This window comes from Fukomys damarensis, unplaced genomic scaffold, assembly GCF_012274545.1.
Source record: "Fukomys damarensis isolate Sample0158 unplaced genomic scaffold, DMR_v1.0_HiC HiC_scaffold_15, whole genome shotgun sequence".
Classification (NCBI taxonomy): domain Eukaryota; kingdom Metazoa; phylum Chordata; class Mammalia; order Rodentia; family Bathyergidae; genus Fukomys; species Fukomys damarensis.
Genome location: NW_022900927.1, coordinates 55,727,194 through 55,749,587, shown reverse-complemented (window position 1 = coordinate 55,749,587; position 22,394 = coordinate 55,727,194). Strand labels below are relative to the sequence as shown.

The following is a 22,394-nucleotide window of genomic DNA, read 5'->3' as shown; positions in this document are numbered from 1 at the left end:
CATATCATATCATCTTACAGTAGATTTATAAGTCTTGATATCCAGTAGATAAAATTCTTCCCATTTTGTTTTTAAAAATGATTTCCACACTAGGGATTTAGCTCAGTGGTTCTCCTGCCTGCCTTGCAAGCACAAAGACCTGAGTTCAATCCCCAGTACCAAAAAAAAAAAAAAAAAAAAAAAAAAAAGCCTTTTGCAGTTCCATATACAGTTTAGAGTCAACATATATTAAGTTACACATATCTACATGTGTCCCTCCCCTTTGGATACTCATTTATATTGCATTTTTAGATCAATTTAGAGGAATTTATAGCTTTAGAATATTGTTTTACAATCTATACACCTCTTTCATAATTTCTCTCAGTAAGCCACAATTTTTCCATAAAATGTCTTGCACATCTTTTTTCCTTGATGTTTGATCTTTTTGATGTTAGCCTTATAATAAAAAATTTTGAAGGGTGATTGGATTATGAGGGTTTGTAGGTGATTTGGTGTTAGGTGATGGGGTCTGGTTGAAAGAAGTGTGTGAGTGGGGGTGTGACTTGCAAAGGTCTTTCTTTCTGGCTCCGTTCACCCTGCTGCTTTCTGGCCTCTATAATGTGAGCAACTCTTCTTCACCATACCCCTCTGCCATGATGTCCTGCCTTGGAGCCAGCTGAATGTAGATTGAAATGTGAGCCAAAATAAATCTTTCGTCCTTTATATTGCAGGCATTTGGTATTTGTCCCAGCACTGAGAAAAGTGACTAAGACACCCTCTCATGTGATGAGGACTTCTCTGGAGCCACTTTGCTGACTAGAACTCAGATAATGATCAGCCAGACCTTTGCCCACCCCAGCAACCCAATGAAAATTTGCCCTGTTTCTTTGTCACTGGATCAGTCTGATAATCTCCAGTGGTATGCTCCTTCAGCCCTTCTGGTTCCTTCCCCATTTTTTCTGCCTTCTCAATTAAAGCTTTGTTTACATTCTCTCACATTTTTGTCTGGTTTTTAATTTCTGTTATCAATGAGTCAAGTGACCTCACATCTAGTACCAGATTCATTTCTCTCTATTTTTTTTGACATGAAATTTATATAAAATTAATCATTTTGCAGTAAATAATTTTGTGGCATTTGTTATATTTACCATTCTGTGTATATTATCACCTCTATATAGTTCCAAAATATTTTGTCACACAAAGCCTTATACACATTAAGCAGTCAGTGTCCACTTATCCTTCCACCAGGCCCACCAATCTGCTTTCTGTCTCTTGGGTATTTCACATAACTGGAATCATTCCTTGATGACAGCAATGCTATTTTATATTAGTCCTAAAAGTCTCTGAGTATCAGTTGTTATTTTTCATGTCTGTTGTTCCACTGGGGTAATTTCTGCTACCTGTCCCTCTCTTCCCTTTCCTTCCCCCATCTTTCTCCTTTTCCTCTCCTTTCTTTTCTGTCTCCTCTCCCCTCCCTTCCCCTTCCTTCTTTTATTTTTCTGAACTGAGGTTTTTGTTTGTTGCCTAATCTGACCTTGAACTCCTGGGCTCAAGTGATCCTCCTGCCTTAGCTGGGACTATTGATAATATACCATCATGGCTGGCTTCTTGCCTTTTCTTTTTCTTATTTCTCTTGTTGAGCTCATGTACTCAATTCAATCAGTATACTTTTTAGTTCTAAAATTTCCACTTGGTTCTATTTATTTTCTAGTGTTTATTAAGATTTGTATTTCTTTGCTGTTATTTTCTCTTACTTTTAACCATTTAACAGTTTACCCAGAGCATCACTTGGGCAGTGTTTTTGTTTTGTTTTTTTCTTTTTTAAGGTATGGACTATGAGCATTTTTCAGGCTGGTGTCATTTCAACCAGTCAATTCTTTTATTGAATTAATTTGATAAAGTTGTTTTTATACGTCCTGGTATAATAATTAACAGAAAAATATGCAACTTTTTGTAATCCTATATTTAAACAATGGGACTGCTAGGTGGTTAAAAGCTTATTTGTAATTGCTTGGTGAAACTTTTTTTTAAAAAAAATCAGGATGCCTTTAAAGTCTTTATCAGATAACCATAGAATCTCTTATCTGTGTTGGCATGTATTGTCTCTTATCACTGGGTTTAAAAATCTGTATTCTGTAATATGACTTGACATATTCTGTTGAAACTGGGCTTTTGGGGTCATGTGTTAAGATTGTTGATCCTACTTAAATGTTCTATTTTATTTATTTTTCTCTCATTGAGTTTATTGGTACATTTTAGGTATACAGTACAGTTACATTCATTATTGGGATCTTTTACCTTTACATAACAGATCTTGGTTCTCATTTTTTCCCCTTGTCCCTGCCATCTTTTCACCCCCTCCTACCCTCACCATTACAGCCACTTTATTTCCATTTTTTCATTTTCTCACATTTTTTTCTTTTCCCTTATTACCTTTCTCCTACCATTCCCACTTTCCCTACACCTTTAGTCCTTTTCTTCCTATTTCACACTGTCAATTATTTCATTAGGATCTTATGTACTATTATAGTTTTTCACACCAGAAAAACTATTTGGTATTTACACATGTGTGACTTATTTATTTCACTTAGGAGTATATCCTCAATATGTATCCATTTTCCTATGAATGAATCTAATTTCTCATTCTTTATGGCTGAATAGTATTCCATTTTATAGAAAAACCACATCTTTATTCAGTCTCCAACTGATGGGCAAATGGGCTGTTTCCAAGTTTTAGCTATTGCAAACTGTGCTGCTATAAACATAGGTGTGCATTATATCACTGTGATATGATTCTTTTAATTCTTTTGGAAAGATACCCAGCAGAGGGATGGCTGGGTCAAGTGGAACCTCTAGTCCCAGCTCTTTGAGGCACCTCCATATTGATTTCCTCAGTGGTTGCACCAGTCTGCACTCCCACCAACAATGGAGAAGGGTTCCTTTCTCCCCACAACCCTGCCAACATTTGTTATTTGATTTCTTGATAGCAGCCATTCTTTGTGGGGTGGGGTGGAATCTCAGTGTTGTTTTCATTTGCATTTCTCGAATGACCAGTGATGTGGAACTTGATGCTTTTACTTCTTTGTCTGAGAAATGTCTGTTCATTTCAGATGCCCATTTTTGAATAGGGTCTTTATATTTGGGGGGGGCTGATTGTTTTCAGTTCTTTATATATTCTAGATAAGAGTCCTTTGAGCAGCAGCTGGTAAAATTTTCTTCCCACATTGTAGGTTGTCTTTTAGTTCTGTTGATTGTTTCTTTTGCAGTGCAGAAGCTTTTTTGTTTTGTTTTGTTTTTGAGACAGGATCTCATTATGTAGTTGAGACTGACCTGGAATTCACTATTTAGTCCATGCTGGTCTCGAACTCAAAGCGATCCTCCTGCCTTAGCCTCCCGAGTGCTGGGATTTCAGGTGTGCGCCACCACACCCGGCCAGTGCGGAAGCTTTTTAATAAGATGAGATTCCAGTTGTTGATTCTTTGTGCTAGTTCCTTTGCTACTGAGGATTTGTTCATAAAGTCTTTTCCTATGCCAATGTCTTCAAGAGTTCTGCCTAACTTATCTTTCAGCAAGTTTAGTGTATCTGTTTTAATATTTAGATCTTTAATCTACTTGGATTTTAGTTGAGAGCATGGTGAAAGATAAGGGTCTTGTTTTAATTTTTGGCAGGTTGAAATCCAGTTTTTCCAACACTATTTATTAAAGAGACTATCTTGCCTCCAGTGAGGATGGTCAGCTCCTTTGTCAAAGATGAGGTAGCTAAGTACATCTGGAGTTGTTTTTGTGTCTTCCAATCTGTTCCACTGATCCTCAGATCTGTTTCTTTGCCAGTATCATGCTGTTTTTATCCCAGTGGTTTTGTAGTGTAGTTTCAAACTGGGAACTGTTATACCCGCTGCCATGTCTCTGTTGCCTAGGATGGCTTTTGCTATTCTAGGTCTCTTCTGGTTCCCAATGAATTTTTGGATTATTTTTTCTAGTTCTGTGAAATGTAGTGTTGGAATTTCAGTTGGCATTGCATTGAATCTGTATATCAGTTTTGGTAGTATGGCCATTTTTACTATGTTGATTCTTCCTACCCAGGAGCAGGGGATATCTTTCCATTTTCTTGTATCCTCTTTGATCTCTTTTTTTCAGAGTGCTGTAGTTTTCAGTATAGAGGTCTTTTTGCTTCTTTCGTTGGATTGATTCCTAGATACTTCATTTTTTTGGATACTATTGTGAAAGGAATTGTTTCCCTAATTTCTCTCTCACTCTGTTATTTGTGTACAAGAAGGCTATTGATTTTTGAGTGTTGACCTTACCTTGTATCCAGCTACTCTGCTAAAAGTGTCAATTAAGTCTAGAAGTCTTCTGGTGGAGTTTTTTGGGTCTTCAATGTAGAGTATCGTATCATCAGCAAATAATGACAGTTTAGCTTCTTCCTTTCCTATCTTTATTGCTTTAATTTCTTTCTCTTGTCTAGTTGCTGTGGCTGATGTTTCCAGAACTATAGTGAAGAGGAGTGGTGATAGTGGGCATCCTTGTCTTTTTCCTGATTTTTGTGAAGGTTTTCAGTTTTTTACCATTTAGTATGATGTTGTCTATTGGCTTTTCATAGATTATTTTTATCAAGTTGAGGTAGAGACCATCTATTCCAATTTTCTGCAGGGGTTTTATCATAAATGGGTGTTGAATTTTGTCAAGTGCTTTTTCTGCATCTGTTGAGAGGTTCATATGGTTTTGTCCTTGACTCTGTTAATATATAGTGTATTACATTTATTGACAACGTATGTTGAACCATCCTTGCATCCCTGGAATAAATCCGAGTTGGTCAGGATGTATGATCTTCCTGATGATCCTCTATATTCAGTTTGCTAGTATCTTATTAAGGATTTTTGCATCTATATTCATTAAGGAGAATGGCCTGTAGTTCTCTTTTTTAGCGAGGTCTTTCCCTGGTTTGGGAATCAAGGTGATACTTGCTTCCAGGAATGAATTTGGAAGTAGTGCTTCCCTTTCAATTTCATTGAAAAGTTTAAAGAGTAGTGCCAGTAGTTCTTCTCTATATGTCTTGTAAAATTCAGCAGTGAATTCATTAGGACCTGGGCTTTTCATTGTTGGTAAACTTTTTTTTTTCAGAAAAGAAAAGTGATTTTCTTTTTTTTTTTTCATCTTTAATTGAGTTTATTGGTACATTTTAGGGATACAGTACAGCTACATTCATTGTTGGGATCTTGTACCTCTACATGACAAGTCTTGATTCTCATTTTTTCCCCTTACCCCTGCCCTCCCTTCACCCCCTCTTCCCCTCCCCATCTACAAACACTTTATTTCCATCTTTTCATTATCTCACATTTTTTTCTTTTCCCTTATGACCCTTCCCCTACTCATCTCACCTTCCCTACACCTTTAGCTCCTTTCTTCCCATTTCTAAATGTCAATAATCTTATTAGGCTCTTCTGTATTATTGCAGATTATTCACACCAGAGAAACTATTCGGTATTTACACATGTGTGACTTATTTATTTCACTTAGGAGTATATCTTAACTTTTAATTACATTTTCAATTTCACTGATTGTCATTGGGTGTTTAAAATATTTTTTTCTTCATTCTACTTTGGTAATTCATAAGTATCTAGAAATCTGTCCATTTCTTTTGTGTTTTCCATTTTATTAGAGTACAGGTTCTCAAAGTAGGTATTGACAATCTTCTGGATTTCTGTTGGATCTGTTGTGACGTCACCTTTTTCATTCCTAATTGCATGGATTTGAGCCTTTGCTTTCCTTTTTTTGATAAGGTTAGCCAAGAGTTTATCGATTTTATTTATTCTTTCAAAAAACCAACTCTTGGATTCATTTATTTTTTATATTGTTTCCTCAGTTGCCATTGCATTGATTTCTGTTCTAATCTTTATAATTTCCTCTCTTGTACGAGCTTTGGGTTTTTCTTGCTCTTGTTTTTCTAGGAGTCTTAAGATTCATCATTAGGTTGTTTATTTGAGCTCGCTCTGTTTTCCTAGTGTGGTCATTCAATGCTATGAATTTTCCACATAGAACTTCTTTCATTGTGTCCCATAGATTCCTTTATGTTGTATTGGCATTATCATTTATTTGTAAAAACTGTCTAATTTTTAAATTTCCTCCATGATCCATTGATTGTTCAGGAGAGTGTTGTTCAATTTCCATGTATTTGTGAAGTTCATACAGTTTCTTATGCTGTTGATTTCCAGCTTGATTGCACTATGATCTGATAATATACAGGAGATAACTTCTATTCCTTTGCATTTATTCAAACCTGTTCTGTGAGCTGATATGTGATCTATCTTGGAGAATGACCCATGTGCAGCCAAAAAGAATGTATATTCTGATTTTGTAGAGAGGAACACTCTATAGATGTCTATTAAGTCCATATATTCAAATGCTTGGTTCAGTTCTAGTTTAAATGCTCTATTAGAGTTGGCTTTTCCTGACTCTATTCTGGCAGGAAAAAGTATTCCCCAACTAGCTCTCACTGACACTAGAGTTGGGAGGGTTCCTCATTCCCAGGAAACTTGAAGTTTGGCTGCCCACGTGCTCTCCACTGATGGCTGAGGAGGGTGCTCTGTTACCACTGGGCAATGATACCTGTCTTAATTCTCTGCTAGGACTTCTGTGACAGCGTTCATTCAGTAGGGTGAGATAGATGATCTGCCTTACTTTCAGTGGGAATGGAAGTTCAGGTTTCTTGTGTCTTTTTCAAGGACTTCTTAGGAACATGGGGCTTTATTATTGCGCAGAGAACGTGAAAGCTCTGGGAACAGTTTGTACTCAGCCTTTTTGTACACCTTCCCTGCAAGTTATTGGCATACTTTGTTACGGCCTGGTCAAAATGGAGCCTGACCTCTTTCCCTTGGTCATGCTCTTTGCTTGTGTGGGTGGGGTGATGGAATAGATTGCAATTGTCTAAAAGTTTTCTGTTTTCCTAGGTTTCTGCTTTGTTCCTTTGGGTGGAGAGCAGGCTGTGCAGAAATCCATTGGTGTTTGCTGGTTGCCAGCTTCTTCGGCTTTGAGTCTGAGATCTATGGAAGAGAGCTCAGGGAACTTAGCACTGTGTGTGTTCTTACATCTCTAGGTCATTAGCTGGTCTGTCTTCTGGCCTTTATTTGCCAGCGTCTTATTATGTTTGTTACATATGTAATGCCCAGGACTTTTAATTGTATTAGTGAACATAATAGCAAGAAGGAATGCAACTGTTCTGACTTCCTGGAAGCAGATGTCTTTTATCCAATAACTTTTCATATGTGATATCAGATTTCATTTAGTTCTAGTTTCTAATTCTGTTGGGACCTTTTTTTTGATTGGTGCTATTTAGAAATGTATTTTTTTGCTTTCTAAAGACGTGGCTTTTCCAATTATCTCTTTGTGTTGACTTTAGTTGCATTGTGGTAAGAGAACATACAGTATATAATTTTGATCTTTTTAACAATTTTTGAGATTGTCTTTTAAAAATTACATATTTATATATGTTATGTGCATGCTTGACAGGGATGTGCAGCCTGTCGTTATTGGGTACAGTTTTCTATATTTTAGGTCAGTGTGGTTTAATATGTCTATTTTCTAACTGGATTTTTTATATGATTTACTGTTATCTGTATGCTTAAATTTTACCCCTATTATTGTCAATTTGCCTGTTTTCCTTGTTCTTAGAATGTCTGCCTTAGATATTTAGTGGCTATAGTAAATATATATATAAATTTTAAAACTATCATACTTTTCTGATGCATTTAGCCTTTATTTGATGAATATCTCTTGTCACCTCTTTTTTTTTTTTTCTTTTGGTACTGGGGAATCAAACTTGTGACCTTATGCTTACGAGGCACGCGGTGGCACCACTGAGCTAAATCCCCTGACCCCCTCATCACCTCTTAAAAGTGTTTATTTGACTAAAGATCTCTTTATCTGACATTAATACAGATCTACCATTTATCTTTTGATTTGTTGCTTGCAGTATCTTCCTTTTTCTTTTAGGCTTTCCTTATTCTTATGTTTTAAGTTTTAAAATCTCTTGTAAAAGAACATTTAGTTTTTTTGTCTTTTATTTAAGATAGTTAATCTATATACATTAATGCCATTCCATCACTACCCCACCCACACAAGCAAAGAGCATGACCAAGGGAAAGAGTTCAGGTTCCATTTTGACCAGGCCGTAACAAAGTATGCCAATAACTTGCAGGGAAGGTGTACAAAAAGGCTGAGTACAAACTGTTCCCAGAGCTTTCACGTTCTCTGCGCAATAATAAAGCCCCATGTTCCTAAGAAGTCCTTGAAAAAGACACAAGAAACCTGAACTTCCATTCCCACTGAAAGTAAGGCAGATCATCTACCTCACCCTACTGAATGAACGCTGTCACAGAAGTCCTAGCAGAGAATTAAGACAGGTATCATTGCCCAGTGGTAACAGAGCACCCTCCTCAGCCATCAGTGGAGAGCACGTGGGCAGCCAAACTTCAAGTTTCCTGGGAATGAGGAACCCTCCCAACTCTAGTGTCAGTGAAAGCTAGTTGGGGAATCCTTTTTCCTGCCAGAATAGAGTCAGCAAAAGCCAACTAAACTATTTTTTTCTTTACGTACACTGTGTCTATTTTCTTACTTGTTTTAAGTCCACCTCCCACCCCCCCGATAGCATCTCACTGTGTAATTCAGGCTGGCTTCAAACTCACAATGATCCCTTGCCTCCGCCTCCCAAGTGTTCAGATCACATTCGTGTACCACCATGCCCGGCTTTGATGTTTTTTACTACTTCTATGTTTTTTTTTTTCCAGGATGTCATATAGTTGGAATCATACTGTATGTAGTCTTTTCAGACTAGTTTCCTTAGTTATATGCATTTAAATTTCTTCTGTGTCTTTTCCTGGCTTATTCCATTTTAGTGCTTATCCACTTTATGGATATACTACAGCATACCCATTCACCACTGGAAAGATACTTACTTTTTGATTGCTTCTTTTTGGCAGTTAGGAATAAACATGCTGTAAACATGTATGTGTAGGTTTTTGTGTGGGTGCAAGTTTTCAACTTACTTTGTTAATTCCAGGGAGTGTGTTTGCTAGATCTTGTAGTAAGAGTGCGTTTAATTCTGTAAGAAATTGCCAAACTGCCTTTCACAGTGGCTGTTAGGTAGGTATTCTTCACTAGGACAAAGTATCTGACACAACTTGATGGAAAAAGGGTTAATTTTGGCTGAAGATTTTTGAGCTGGCTCCAAGGCAGAAGTGGTATGGTGGAGAAAAGCTACTTACTGGCAACCAGGAAACAAAGAGCAAGGAAGAGATAGAGAACAAGGAGAGGGGCCAGGCACAGCATGTACTTGTCTTAGGTTGCGGTCCCATGGTTCCCTCCAAGAAGTCTGTACTCCCCCATCACACATTCTGCTGTGTACTCATCAGTAGATTAATGCATTGTTGAAGTTAGTGTCCCCATGATCTGATCCCTTTCCAATAGCCCTGCCTTTGAACACATGAGCCTATTGGGAGACATTTATTATCTATAAATTGTAACAGGCTGCAAATGGCGGGAAAGGACCTAGATGGTTTCACAAACTGACCCCTCAGGGATAGAGTGATCTGTTCAGAATCACCAGACAGCTGCCAACAAGAAGCATTAGAACAAAGGGTTAATAAATTGCCTCATTTGTTACTGAAAAAGTCAGCTACTGATCTGATCATATGATCATCCCTTTTTAAGCCTTTTTTTTTTTTTTGGTACCAGGGATTGAACTCAGGAACTTGCGCTTGCAAAGCAGGTGGTGGAACCACTGAGCTAAATCTGTGGCCTAAGCCTTTTGATATGGGTTTACATAGGTTGATTTTCAGATGTTAAACCAGTCTTACATGACTAGAAGAAATTCCACTTATTCTTGATGAGTAATTCTTATATATTGTTAGATTTGACTTGCTAGTATTTTGTTTAAAATTTGTGCATCTATTTATACCCCTCCCAGCTCCTCAAAAATGTGGATAGTATTCTTAGCTTGAGGCCCTAGCAAAACAAACAAAAAATGGCTGCATGGCAAAATTTGGCCCATTGGCTATAATTTGTAAGCCCCTTTCCTAGGATTTATAGTTATGCATCCTGGACAATAGAGTGTGATATTAAATGATACTTTTAGCCTCTTTCCAGATAATTCAGTGGCTGTACAACACTTGTAATTGTACTTCTACTGACTTATATATCGTTTATATAATGTATTTTGAATTTATATATCTTAAAATCCACAAGATATTTTATGCAGTCAGTATTTAAAATTATTAAAATTATTTATGATTTTCATCTATTTTCCCTTTATTTCTTTGTGTTTGCAATCACCTTTACAATTTTAGTGTATACCCTCTGGGATGAATTCATTCTTGTCTGAAAATATCTGTATTTTATTATTTTTGTTTTTATGTTTTGGTGGTACTGGGGATATTACCCCAGGTTTTCACACGTGCTAGGCAACTCTCTATCCAGTCATTTTATTTTTTAAATTTTGAGACAGAGTCTTACTAAATTGTGCAGGTTGGCCTTGAACTTAGAATCCTCCTGCCTCAGACTTCCGAGTATCTAGCATTACAGGTCTATACAACCACACAGGGCTTCTACCATCATTTTTGAAAGACCCTACTCTCTCATATCTGTAGAATTCTAGATTGGCAATTACAGTATTTTCTTTCATCACTTTTAAGATAATATTAAATTGTATTCCAGCTTTCCTTGTTGATGTTCTCTTTTTGTATTTATTTGAATACATTGGTCTTTTTCTAATTAACTTAAATTTTTTGTTTTTGTTTTTGGCTGTTTTAATGTGATGTGCCTAGGTATGGATTTTTTGTTGTTGTTGTTGACATGCTTGAGGTTTAGAGGGCTCATTACATCTCAAATTCAATGTCTTTCATCTGTTTGGAGAATTTGTCACCTTCTTTTGCAGATTTCATGCTGCTATATTCTCTTCATACCATTTGGAACTTTAGTTACATGTCTGTCAGAATGACACTTTTTATTTCATTCTGTGTATTTCTTTTCTTTTTTTCTTTTTCCACCCTCATTTCTTTTAAAACTTTATCTTGAATATATTCTTTAAATCTACCTTTTCTTCTAACCTGTCTGTTCTGAACCTGCGGTATCTCTTGAACTCTTAATTTTGATTGTCATATTTTTTTTTGTTTTAAAATTTCCATTGAAATTCCATTGATTTTTTTTAATGATTTCTAATTCTATGACAAAATTCTCAAACTTTTTCTTTAAAAATTAATTGTTTATCAGTATACTTGAGGTACACATAATGATTACATTCATCATAGGGAATTTGAACCTGTACATGATGTATCTTGGTTCTTATTTTTTTTCCATTGCCCTTCTTTCCCTTCAATCCCTCCATCCCTTCTTATTTACAAAAGCTGTTTCCATTTTTTTCTGCTTTTCTAATTTTTTCTTTCCCTTCTTTCCTTTCCCCCACCTGCCTCCCTGATTCCCCTTCCCCTTTGAACATTTTCTTCCTATTTCACAATGTCTCTTACACATTTTGGTCCTCATTTGCACTTTTAGTTTCTCACACTACAGAAATAAAGTGGTATATACACATGTGTGTCAGATACCCACTTCCTCCACCTGGGGCCAACCTCCTAATGGTACATTCTGAAACCCCATCATCTGATCAACTCTCCAGGACTCTTAATTCAGTCAAGTTGACAATTAAGATTCACTGGCACAGAGATTTTGAGTGAGAAGTAAGAGTATGATCTCAAGGTGCATCCATTTAGCTATAAATATTTCACATTTATCTTTATGACTGAGTAGTACTCCATTTTATTAAACAAACATCTTCTTCATTCATTCATCAGTTGATTGGCATTTGGGCTATTTCCAAGATTGAGCTATTAGAAACTGTGCCACTATAAACATCAATGTGCATATATTGCTGTGGTGTGATGCTTTTAATTATTTTTGTAATATACCAAGAAGGGGAATAGCTGAGTCAAATGGAATCACTAGTTTTAGTTTTTTGAGGAATCTCCTCACTGCTTTCCACAGTGGTTGCATCAGTCTACACTCCTCTCAGCAGTAGAGAAGGATTCCTTTTTCCCCACTGCCCCTCCAGCATTTGTTATTGGTTGTTTCTTGATAGCAGCCATTCTCCCTGGAGTGAGGTAGAGTCTCACTGTTGTTTTCATTTTCCTATCATGAATGACCAGTGATATTGAACATTTTTTCATATATTTATTTGCTGTTTCTACTTCTTCATCTGTTAATTTCTGATGCTCATTTTTGGATTGGATCTTCAAACTGGGGTGGGGGGTGTCTGATTTTTTAGAGTTCTTTATGTATTCTAGATAGTAATCCTTTGTCTGAGGAACAGCTGGTAAAAATTTTTTCCCACATTGTGGGTTGTCTTTTCACTCTGTTGGTGGTTTCTCTTGCTATGCAAAAGCTTTTTAATAAGATATGACTCAGTTTCTCAAACTTTTAAAAAATACTTAGAATCTCTGATAGCTCCTAATATTGTTACCCTTTGTGCTGTATATCTGTGTATTACCTGTTGTTGTGACTTTAGTTTGCTTTATCTCCTTACATATATGATATTTTATTATAGATTATATATCTGATTATTTTATTATGCATTTATTCACTATTTTTTCAATGCTGGGGATTGAATTTAGGGCCTTTCACATGCCACACAAGTGTTATACCACTGAGCTGTACCCTTTCACCCATTACAAAATTGTTTTTAAAAGCAATTTGAGGTTTCATCTGTTTTCTGAATTGCCATTATTCCTCCAGAGGCAGTTCTTAAAGTCTCTACCCCAGATGGAGAGTGTTCATTTGGGATCCCCTACTCCTTGTTGCTCTAATCTGTCTTTGAATTTGAAGGCTGCCAAAGGCGCTCAGTATCCCTTTCACCTGCTCTGGATATGGCAGGTGCTTCCAGGGAAAGGTGTTCGTGCATACCAGTCTTATCTTTCTATATCTCTGTTCTTGCCTCCATCTTATTAGACATTTACCCTCATTAGTTTTTCTGTGCCTTCAAGCAGACGTTTGTTTATTTGTTTATTGGTAGTGGGGACTGGATTTAGGGAAGCAGATGTTTAAAGCATGTATGTGGCTTTTGATGTCTTCACAAGATATTTGATCCAAATTACCTAATCCTTCATTGGTAGAAGTAGAAGATTATCTCCAGATTTTTTGGTGTAAGAGGTAGATAGTACATTTTCCATAGTATTTAATAACTGAGTTAAGGTTTCTTGTTTTCAGCTATAAGCCTCCTTATAATTGGTATAAAAATAGTTTTTTTCTTTTTAACCCTGATACAGAATAGTAGAACTACTTTTTTTTCTTTTGGTACTGAGGATCGAACTCTGGTCCATGTGCTTGCGAAGCAGGCAACGGAACCACTGAGCTAAGTCCCTGGCCCAGGGATTGTTTTGTTTTTTTGTTTTTTGTTGTTTTTTTTGAGACAAAGTTTCACTATGTAGTTGAAACTGATCTGGAACTCACTGTGTAGCCCAGGCTGGTCTCGAACTCACAGTGATCCTCCTGCCTCAGCCTCCTGAGTGCTGGGATTACAGGCATGTGCCACCATGCCCAGCTAGAACTACTTTTGAAGGCTAAAGAACTATGACCCTTTTTAAAAGTATACATGACACTAGATATCTAATGGGAGGACTACTATATTTCCAAGATTATCACTGATTAATTGAAGAATACTGAGACTAGAGAACTGAATATGTTATATTCAGTGTATTGTGCAAGATAAGACTTGCATAAACAATTTTCGGAGATTTTTACGTTATCTATAAAGGAAAAAGTTCTGAAAAGGGCTATAAAAGGTATTGGCAAGTGGAACCTATGAGCTCATAACTTTGAGAAAGTTCTTTCTAATATCTAATCCAATATTTAATCCTAATCTTATTCATGTTCAGTCATCCTAGGAATAGAGAACAATTAATGACTGTAGTCCGTAAGTATGGTGTATTACAGTATAGGATTCACAAACTCAGACAAAAACTACATGAACCAAGGTGTGGTGTACATATTTGTTCAAGAGGTAGTGAATGGACCCTTTTAGCTGGATATTTTTTCTTACAGTAGGGAATGAGACTAAACAAAATAGCAGGGGAACTGAATGTGTAGGACTTTGGTTGGTTGGAATGTTTTGATTTTGTTTCATGTAGGAGATTGGATTAGTCAGCTACCCTGCTTTTGAGAGGAGGAGAGGTCTAACTTGGCTGAGAGATTCATGGGGTTTAGTCCATGGTTGGCATGCTCCAGGACAGAAACATGGTGGAAAGGTGGTGGAGCATAGCTGCTCACTTCATGACAGTGGGGAAGCAGAACGCAGGAGAAGAGCACCAGGAATTATAAACCATGGTAAATAGAAGGCTTATGTGTATGTATAGTACTTATATAGATAAAGAAAATCTGAGACCTTTCCAAAGGCACACTCAGTGACCCACTTCCTCCACCTGGGCCCAACCTCCTAATGGCACATTCTGAAACCTCATGATCTGATCAACTCTCCAGGACTCTTAATTCAGTCAAGTTGACAATTAAGATTAACTGGCACAGAGATTTTGAGTGAGAAGTCAGATAATACTTGTTGAATGTTAATCTGGTAATAGGTTGTAGGGTGGCCAAGAAGGAAAAATATTGGACATAAACATAATATAGATCTCTAATAGTTGTCTGCTTATGAAGTAATAAGAGCTCAACTTTCATGGTAAGTAGGAAAGAAGAGAGTGGGTGAATTTTAAAGGAAGAGTATTAGCTGGGTACGATGGTGTATGTCCATGATTCCAGCATTCTGGAACATACTGAGACAGGAAGATTGTGAGTTAGAGCCCAACTTGGGCAACTTTGTAGCTTACAGAAACTGTGTCTCAAAATAAAAAGACGTGGAAATGGAGCTTAATGAAGGCCATGTCCAATTTACAGTACTTCAGGAAACAAACACAAATGAAGGAAGTGTATTGGTGTTTATACAGGAAACTTGAGCAAGCCAAGAAAGCTTTGAGGTTATAAGTATGGGTGAATTGTAGCATAATATTATTGTTAATACTAAGAATTGGAAGTCAGATTGAAGGTAGATTGAAAACAAAGTGATGAGTTTGATATAATTTGAATATGGGGTAATAGCCAAATTGTTTATTGTACAATTGTGATAGGTACACAAAATGAAAATGAGATTATCTTGAGAATGTACTGATTTGATTATCTGAAGTGTTTGATTATTAAAAAGAAAGTTTAACAACAAAATGTTAAAAGTACAAGGTATATATTTTGTCGGTATCCCATTATTGCTTTTATAGAATTCACTGCTATTATTAGCTTTGTGTGTGTTATTTGACTCTTCATGTATGTGTAAAAATAACCATTTATATTTGTAATCTGTTATAGTGTGAGGGCAGGTCCAGTGTAACCTTTGTAATTCATATTAATGTACTTTATTCAAGGACATTTAGGTTATTTCTGATTTTTCATTTATTATTAAAATGTAAAGAATATTATGTAATTATCTTGGCACACTCCTTGAGCTGTTTTTGTAGAATAAATTCTACAATTGCCAAAGGGATTAAATAGATTTATCATTTTGCTACAGGTAACTTTCTAGAAAGAATTGCCTTGAGTTTTGTATGTATGTGCCAAATTAATAGTGTGAATTTTGTTTTTCAGTAGAAAGTAGTATAACATGCTTGTGTGTGGTACCTACTAGTAATGTGTCATAGGATATTTTAGCTCTATTAGTCACCAAAATTAGCATATAAGAGGACAGTTGAGATTGCAATCATTATCTCTGAACAAGAGACAGATTCTCCTATCATGGGGAAAAAAAAATCATAACTTTTCTTAGTCTGTTTAAGAAGCTAAACCAGACAATGTAGACTGAGTGGCTGAAAGAATAGGGAATTATTTTCCACTGTTATAGGTGAAGTTAGAGATCAGAGTGTCATACACATGGTGCTGAGTGAATTCCTGGTCTGCAATTTTTGCATGGTGAAGAAAACAAGCTCTGTAGTTAGTTTCTCTGTTTTTGTATAAGGACCCTGATCCTGCCAAAGGGACTCCACCCTCAAGATCTCATCTAATCCTAAGTATCTGTCAAAGGCCCTAACTCTAATACTATCATGTTGAGAATTTACATCTTTAATTTTAGGTGGAGCTAAACACGTTTCATAGGAACTAGAATTGGAGATGAAGTTGGTGATGCATTGAGAAAGGGTTATCTTAAAGTTGTTAAAGACCTGGAAAGTACTTCTGTAGATTTCAGTGCCAAAAGGGAAAGAAATAATTGTTAAATTTTATTTTCCAAAAATATCTTTTAATGAATTTTATTTTCAAAGGAAACTTAATTCTCAGTTTGAAGTAGAAGTCAGTGGGAAATTTACTATATACATTATTTAACTGTAATAAAAGGTAGTTATTTCAACTCTAAATCTTTTCCTGTTTCTGGAATGAAACAAGTTTTTAATTTTCCTATTATACTTTAGGCTTTCAGCTAATTAAAATTAAAACCCTGTAATATTTTTTGTTGGTATTACTGAAAAGTGTGAAATAGGTTTACTGTATGTTTCTATTTCTTAGAAGCTAATTTGAGTCAAAGAGCAGAATCAAAAGCATATGCCAGTTTTATGATCCAGTTCTTAGTTCCATGGCTTTTTTTTTGTGGTTACTGGGGATTGAACCTGGGGACTTTGTAGTGAGTTATGGCCCAGCCTTTCTTTTTTTTTTTTTTTTTTTTTGAGAAAAAGGCTTGCTAAATTGCACAGCTGAGGCTCGAACTTTTGATCCTCCTGCCTTAGTCCCCCCGAGTGCTAGGATTATACATAACTGCCACCACACCTGGCTACAATTTTTTTTTTTTTTAAATACAGGCTCTTGCTTTGTAGTGCAGGCTGGCCTCAAATTCAGGTTACTGGGATTATATGTGTGTGCCATCACACCTGGCTAAATGCATATTCTTGAGAGGATAATTTTGTATACAGTATTTACAAATGTTGAATCCTAGTGCATGTTTAAAATACGAACAAGGAGTAAAGGGTTCTCGAAGGATGTTTCCTTTTTTATTGATGATTAGTTTTATTATTGGAATCTCCTTGCTATGCCAAAAATGTTACCTGGTAGCGTCTAAAAGTGGTTCGCCATTTAAATGTTACCAGATTCTGGGTTAGTCGTCTCTCTTCTGAAGTTAAATTCCAGGTTCTTCCCTCCAACAAAGAATTGAATGAAGGAAACAAAAAGCAGGGCCAAGTTTATTCAAGGAAGTAAAAGTGAAGAATGGGGGAGAAACTGACTCTTCACAGTGAGCTTGGGCCTAGGAAAAGAGGAAAAAGCAAGACAAAACAACATCCTGGAGAAAGCAGGGTGGGCTATCCTGAGGAAAGCCCAATACCATGCTTTTCTTGGTGTGTGTGTCCTTTTACGATGGCCAAATCTTGAGGAAACCTGTGAGAACTTCAATATATGTGTCCTATGAGGCGGTGCTGGGTCCCATGCCTTAGGCTGATGTCAGATCTAGGCATCCTATTGAAAACCTGCTGGAGTTGCCAGGGAGAAACCCAAGTGCAGGGCTTTGGGAACTGTTCCGCGCATGTGTCCAGGATCTTGTACTTAACAGGTCTCGCCAACTTTCCCAGCCATCTTTGCCACACCCTTACACAGAATCACCCTAATCACAGAAAACTGAAATAATCTTAAACTTTTAATTAGTTTTATTGGTACATTTTAGGTATACAATGATATTTATTGTTGGAAATTTATACCTTTTCATAATCTATCTTGGTTATTTTTCCCCATTCCCTTGTCCTCCCTTCAAATCCTCCACCTCTCCCTATTTACAAAGACTTTGTTTCCATTTTTTCATTTTCTCATATTAATTCCATTCCCTTCTTTCCTTTTCCTAGCCCTCCTACATTCCCTACCCCTTTGCCCCTTTTCTTCCTAGTTCACATAATCTATTATACCTTTTAGTCCTTATTTACACTTTCACTTTCTCACGCCAGAGAAACTGGTCTGTATTTACACGTGTGTCCTTTTTGTTTCACTTAAGAGTACTGCTCAATGTGCATCCACTTAACTATAAATGTCTCTAGTTTCTTGTTCTTTATGGCTGAGTAGTACTCCATTTTATAAATAAAACTACATTTTCTTTATCCAGTCTCCAGTTGATGGACAATTGGGCTGTTTCCAACTTTTAGCTATTACAAATTGGGCTGCTATGAACATGCACATATATCACTGTGGTATGATTCTTTTAATTCTTTTGGGAAGATACCAAGAAGGGGAATAGCTGGGTCAAAAGGGACTTCTAATCCTAGTTGTTTGAGGTATCTCCATACTGATTTCCACAGTGGTTGCACCATTCTACACTCCCATCAACAGTAGAAAAGGGTTTCTTTTTCTCCACAGCCCAGCCAGCATTTGTTACTGATTGATTTCATGATAGCTGCCATTCTTTCTGGGGTGAGATGGAATCTCAGCATTGTTTTCATTTGTATCTCTCAAATGACCAGTGATGTTGGACATTTTTTCATATGCTTAGGTGCTATTTCTACTTCTTTGTCTGAGAAATGTCTGTTCATTTCAGATGCCCATTTTTAGATTGGGTCTTTAAATTTGGGAGGTCTGATTTTTTTTTTTTAGTTCTTTATATATTCTAGATAGTAGACCTTTGAGGAACAGCTGGTGAAAATTTTTTCCCACAGTGTGGGTTGTCTCTTCACACTGTTTGGTGGTTTCTCTTGCTGTGAAGAAGCTTTTTAATAAGAAGAGATCCTGCTTGTTGAATAATATTGTTACGGAAGGAATCAGTAAGTGACACACAGAGAGGCAGCAGAATGGAAGTAAAATAATACATTTTCTTATCAATAAGGGTCGATTGCACATAAGCCATGCCTGGATCGACAACACACTGGATTACAACTCCTCCTTTTATAGGGTTTTACAGCCTTGACTTCATTTGGGTGGTTACGTTTCATTCTCACAGTTCAAATTACGGTCACAGAATAGTTAATCTTTTCAACCCAGAAGTGACAGTTCTTTGCAGTTGGGGAGTTTACCTTTAAGGTTTGCCTAGTTCTAGCCCATAGGAAGGGGGTGTTCAGGGTCAGGGGAGCAAATGTTGGCCATGGGTTCTTTTATTTAGACACTGTTGTGGCCATGTGGCTTCAGTGTCTGGGAGCTCAAGACCTTGCTGTGCCCTGTTATCTCAGTGTCAGACCAAATGCCTCAGTCAGCAATTAGTGCCTTCAGTGCCTATTAGTTCTAAGCTAAACAAAGCAAACTGCTGTGAGAGACAGCAGAAGTCATTTTATATTGTAATATTTTATAGGCTTTTTGTTATTTATAAAAGTTTTACCTATCAGTTTTTTAGCTTGCTTGCTTTATTTATTTATTTATTTGGAGTCAGGATCTCACTATGTAGCTCAGGCTGGCCTCGAGCACTTGGCATTCCTTCTGCCTCAGCCTCTCATATGCTGGGATTACAGGCATGCGCCACCATACCTGGCAACAATCTCAATTTTAGAAGTTTCTTGTCAGAGGTGATGTATTTCATCCAGGGCTGAATAATTTAATGGATAATTTGCATAGGCCAAAGATCTTTTCTTGTCATAAGAAAAATTAATTCATGATGCCCCATGACTAAAGAGAATACTATCAGGGGAAAAAAAAAGGGACAGAAGTACTTTAATTAAATTTTTAGATCTTATTTATAATAAGAACACTGTCATCATTTTGTACTTGTAGCTGAAATAAATACTTAGTTACCATCTGTCTTAGTTACTTGTTGCTGAGACAATATACTGGACACCGAAAGTTAGAGGAGGAAAGGCTTATTTCAGATCATGGTTTGTAGAGGTTTCAGACTGTAGTGGGCTGGCTTCAAGGTGGGACAGCATGGCACAGGGTCATGGCAGAGGAGATATAGTCTATGGCAAAGTGGACATGAGACAGAAGCAGCAAGCAGCAGCAAGCCTGTTTTCCCTGTCTCCCTTTATATCCCATCCAGGCTATAAACCTATTGATTGGTGTCACCCACCTAAGTCCCAAGGGTGGGACTTCCATTATTCACACCCTTACTCCAGTATCACACACCCTAATTCAGCCATCTTTCAAACTCTGCTCCTTGACTGCATGAGGCTCTGGGGGGACATACAGATAAAAGCCATCACACCATCGTAACATTGGGTCAGTGCTTTTGAGGATAGGTGAAGTAAAGTTTCCTATTCTTAGCATTATATATCACATACAGGATGTGATCATTACTTGCATGTTGGTTGATTTCTCATTTGAATCTGCAGCTTGAGTGCAGTTTTCTTTGTGTCAAATAAAAACCCCTTTGTAGCATTAATCACAGATATAGTACTTAGTGAAGGTCATCTTTGCGAAGATAATGTTCTTTCCAGACACTTAACCAAACTCAAAATGGCTTTTCTGTGATTTAAGAGTGAGTTTTATACCAGGATCCACACTTGAAGATTACCTCAGTAGCTGTCTCTGGCTTGTATATTCAGGAGTACTTAACTGAAAAGTCCATACTTCTGGTGTAGTTAGGTTAATACTTGTAGTTGTAACCTTGATGGTCACAGAATTTGTGTGGAGGAAAATATTAAAGGTGCGTTTCTAGTGTATTTTTGCATATTTTATGAGTAGTTTGAAAAATCTGAAAAATTGGGCTTTGTTATAAATTGATAGAGTAATAATTGATAAAAATATGGAGGTACCGGTGGAAGCTTCAAATTCATAGATCACTAATTAAGTATATTTCCCTGTGCAGGTATAATCTGGCCACCTGAGCTTCTGCCGTAACAAGAAAGAAGTGGGAAATACTCCTGAAAAGAAAATTAAAACATTAAGAAGCCACAACTTATTTTTACATGGTTTTTAGCTCACTTACCAATATGAACACTTATCCTAACATTTTTCCACCTGGTGGAGATGGTGGGCTAGGTTCTGAATCTGAGTTCCAAAAACTGGTAATTGATGAAAGGTTACGATGTGAACATCATAAAGCCAATTATCAGACTCTAAAAACTGAACACACAAGGTAAGTTACTTCAATTAGAGGTGAGGCATAGTAGATATGTTGCTAAATAAAGTTACTAGAACTCTCTAGGCTAAATGTTTGCTCTGGAACATAGAGTATAACTTTGTCATTTTGCATTGTATTAATCCTTTTAATAAGTAAAATTGTTGCTTTAAAATTTTTTTGTTTTAAAGCTTTGATATCAAGTGAATCTAAATATATCCAGGTGGCTAAACATGTTTTTCCCCTCAAAGTAAAACAGCTTTCAGAAACTACGGTATGCAACTCTATAAAGATATTTACAAGTTTAATGGAATGTGAGGTAGCAGTCTTGTTTTTCTACAGTGTTGGTTGACTTTACATAAAGTAATACAATTAGAAAGCAAAGGATACACTTCAAATTGAATTTTCTTTTAAAAATCAGGTTGCAGGATGAGTACATAAAGTTACAAAATGAATTGAAGCACCTGTCAAATGAAAAACAAACTAACCAGGAAAAGTTCCAGCTGCTACTTGAAGACCTAAGAGGGGAATTAGTAGAGAAAACTAAAGACTTAGAAGAAATGAAACTGCAGGTGAGAAAGTATATTTGAGTTTGTATAAAATAGTTAGTGGAAGTAAGTAGTTTAGATTCTCTATATTTAATGATTATTTTGCTGTATCTCCAGTTGATATAATGTAATCTTTCATATATTCTATGTATAGTGGCCATGAAACTTATTTTTGTGTAAATTGGAATTATATTGCCTGCTGTACTTAAATATTTCACCACTCAGAATAATTAGGGGAAAGACCAGTTGAACTTTATTATGATTCAGAATTAAAGAATTTTTTAAAAAGAAAGACGTAATACTTTTTTTTTTTTTGTCTTGAGACAGGGTCTCACTATGTAGTTCATGCTGGCCTTGAACTCATGTGCAGCCTATGCTAGCCTTGAACTCCAGGTGATCCTCCTGCCTCAGCCTCCTAATTTACTGGGATTATAGTTGTGTGTCACCATGACCAACTAATTTTTATATATGTATTACAACTGAAACTGTGCTAAAAAAGATTGATAGTTATTTTTAAATTGTTTCTTAAAAGAAATTGTAAAAACAGTATGTACACATGATTTTTGTGCATACTACAAATGGATTTCTAAAGCAAATAGTTTTTTTTTTTTTTTAAGGGAGGAAAGGTTTATTTGAGCTCACAGTTTCAGAGGTTCCAGTCCATGGCCACTGGGCCCCATCATTTTGTTTTTTTTATTATTTTTTTTTTCAGTTTTAATTGAGTTTATTGGTGCATTTTAGGGATACAGTACAGTTACATTCATTGTTGGGATCTTGTACCTCTACATGACATGTCTTGGTTCTCATTTTTTCCACTTGTCCCTGCCCTCCCTTCACCCCCTCACCCC

At 36.5% G+C, this 22,394-nt stretch overlaps 1 protein-coding gene across 4 annotated transcripts in view; it reads left to right on the top strand.

Annotated features, from left to right (window-relative positions):
- Cep83 (centrosomal protein 83) overlaps positions 1–22,394 on the top strand; it is a 125,978-nt gene that overhangs the window by 19,113 nt on the left and 84,471 nt on the right. For all 4 annotated transcript variants that reach the window (XM_010629201.1, XM_033763836.1, XM_033763837.1 and 1 more), the window contains exons 2-3: positions 20,747–21,016; positions 21,420–21,570. In XM_010629201.1, the coding sequence (XP_010627503.1) occupies positions 20,847–21,016; positions 21,420–21,570 (321 nt within the window). In that variant the 5' untranslated portion in view covers positions 20,747–20,846. The remainder of the gene's footprint in view (positions 1–20,746; positions 21,017–21,419; positions 21,571–22,394) is intronic.